Here is a 1,042-nt window from a genome sequence, read left to right on the forward strand (position 1 = left end):
GTGGAGGTCCACGTAACGTTCACAAACTCCACTGATCGTCAAAATGTCCGCTTGTAACACCTCCACTGGATCTCCATAAGAAGTAATGATAGAGGTTCTATGGAAATTATTATATAGACCCAGCAAACAGCAAAGTAACAATTACATAACATCAATGCAAATGTAATATAACAGGCATGTGTTACATTACATTTATATTGATGTTAAGTAACTGTATACTTTGGTATTTGCTGGGGACATATATTGAAGCTTTTATAGACATATAATGGAAATCTACTGGAGTTCCTTTTTGGAGGGTTAGACATTTCATGGAACATTTTTAGATTTAATATGGATATATAATGGAGCTCTAATGGATGTTTTTCAGAGCTTCTATAGATATTTAATGGAATTTTCTTGGAGCATCTTTAGGTCACGCATGGATATTCGTGGAGCTCTTATAGAATTAAGATTTAAATGTGACTCTGCGCAGCACACGGACACGGTTGCGCTTGTGTGAGTGAGCACCGTGTGTAGCATTTTGATGGTGCTCGGAACCCAAAGTTTGCATCTCTGGCCCAAACGTACCGCGTGCATATGCGCGCTGCTGTCTCATCGCCCGTCCACTGTCTTCTGGGCGGTCGATCGTCATTTTGTGGTGAACGCCCAAACGTACCGTGTGCATATCCTCCATTACTTCGGTAGAGCTCGATAGACTGCTACGCAGGACGGTGAGATAGAAATATTGCCTTTTGAAAAGTAGGCACACGTAGGTACGTATATGTGCAACCATGTCTCTTTCTCTGAAGCGTAAGTCGATCGTCATTTTGTGGTGAACGCCCAAACGTACCGTGTGCATATCCTCCATTACTTCGGTAGAGCTCGATAGACTGCTACGCAGGACGGTGAGATAGAAATATTGCCTTTTGAAAAGTAGGTACACGTAGGTACGTATATGTGCAACCATGTGTCTTTCTCTGAAGCGTAAGTTATTACCTTCTATATCTGCAAGACATCGTCGTAGGTTAATCCGAGAAGAACATGAAATTTTTTCATCAATATA

The 1,042-nt window shown here is 41.4% G+C and overlaps 1 protein-coding gene across 1 annotated transcript; it reads right to left on the reverse strand.

Moving 5' to 3' along the window:
* Window positions 1–433: 433 nt before the first annotated feature.
* On the reverse strand, window positions 434–1,036 carry LOC105571215. Its single transcript, XM_012028684.1, has 2 exons — window positions 643–1,036; window positions 434–612 (listed from the first exon to the last, which is right to left on the reverse strand). The coding sequence occupies exons 1-2, from the start codon at window positions 944–946 to the stop codon at window positions 446–448; spliced, it is 471 nt and encodes a 156-aa protein (XP_011884074.1). The 5' UTR covers window positions 947–1,036; the 3' UTR covers window positions 434–445.
* Window positions 1,037–1,042: the final 6 nt, after the last annotated feature.

Source organism: Vollenhovia emeryi, unplaced genomic scaffold (genome assembly GCF_000949405.1).
Source record: "Vollenhovia emeryi isolate VEMERY1.0 unplaced genomic scaffold, V.emery_V1.0 DF941025.1, whole genome shotgun sequence".
Taxonomy (NCBI): domain Eukaryota; kingdom Metazoa; phylum Arthropoda; class Insecta; order Hymenoptera; family Formicidae; genus Vollenhovia; species Vollenhovia emeryi.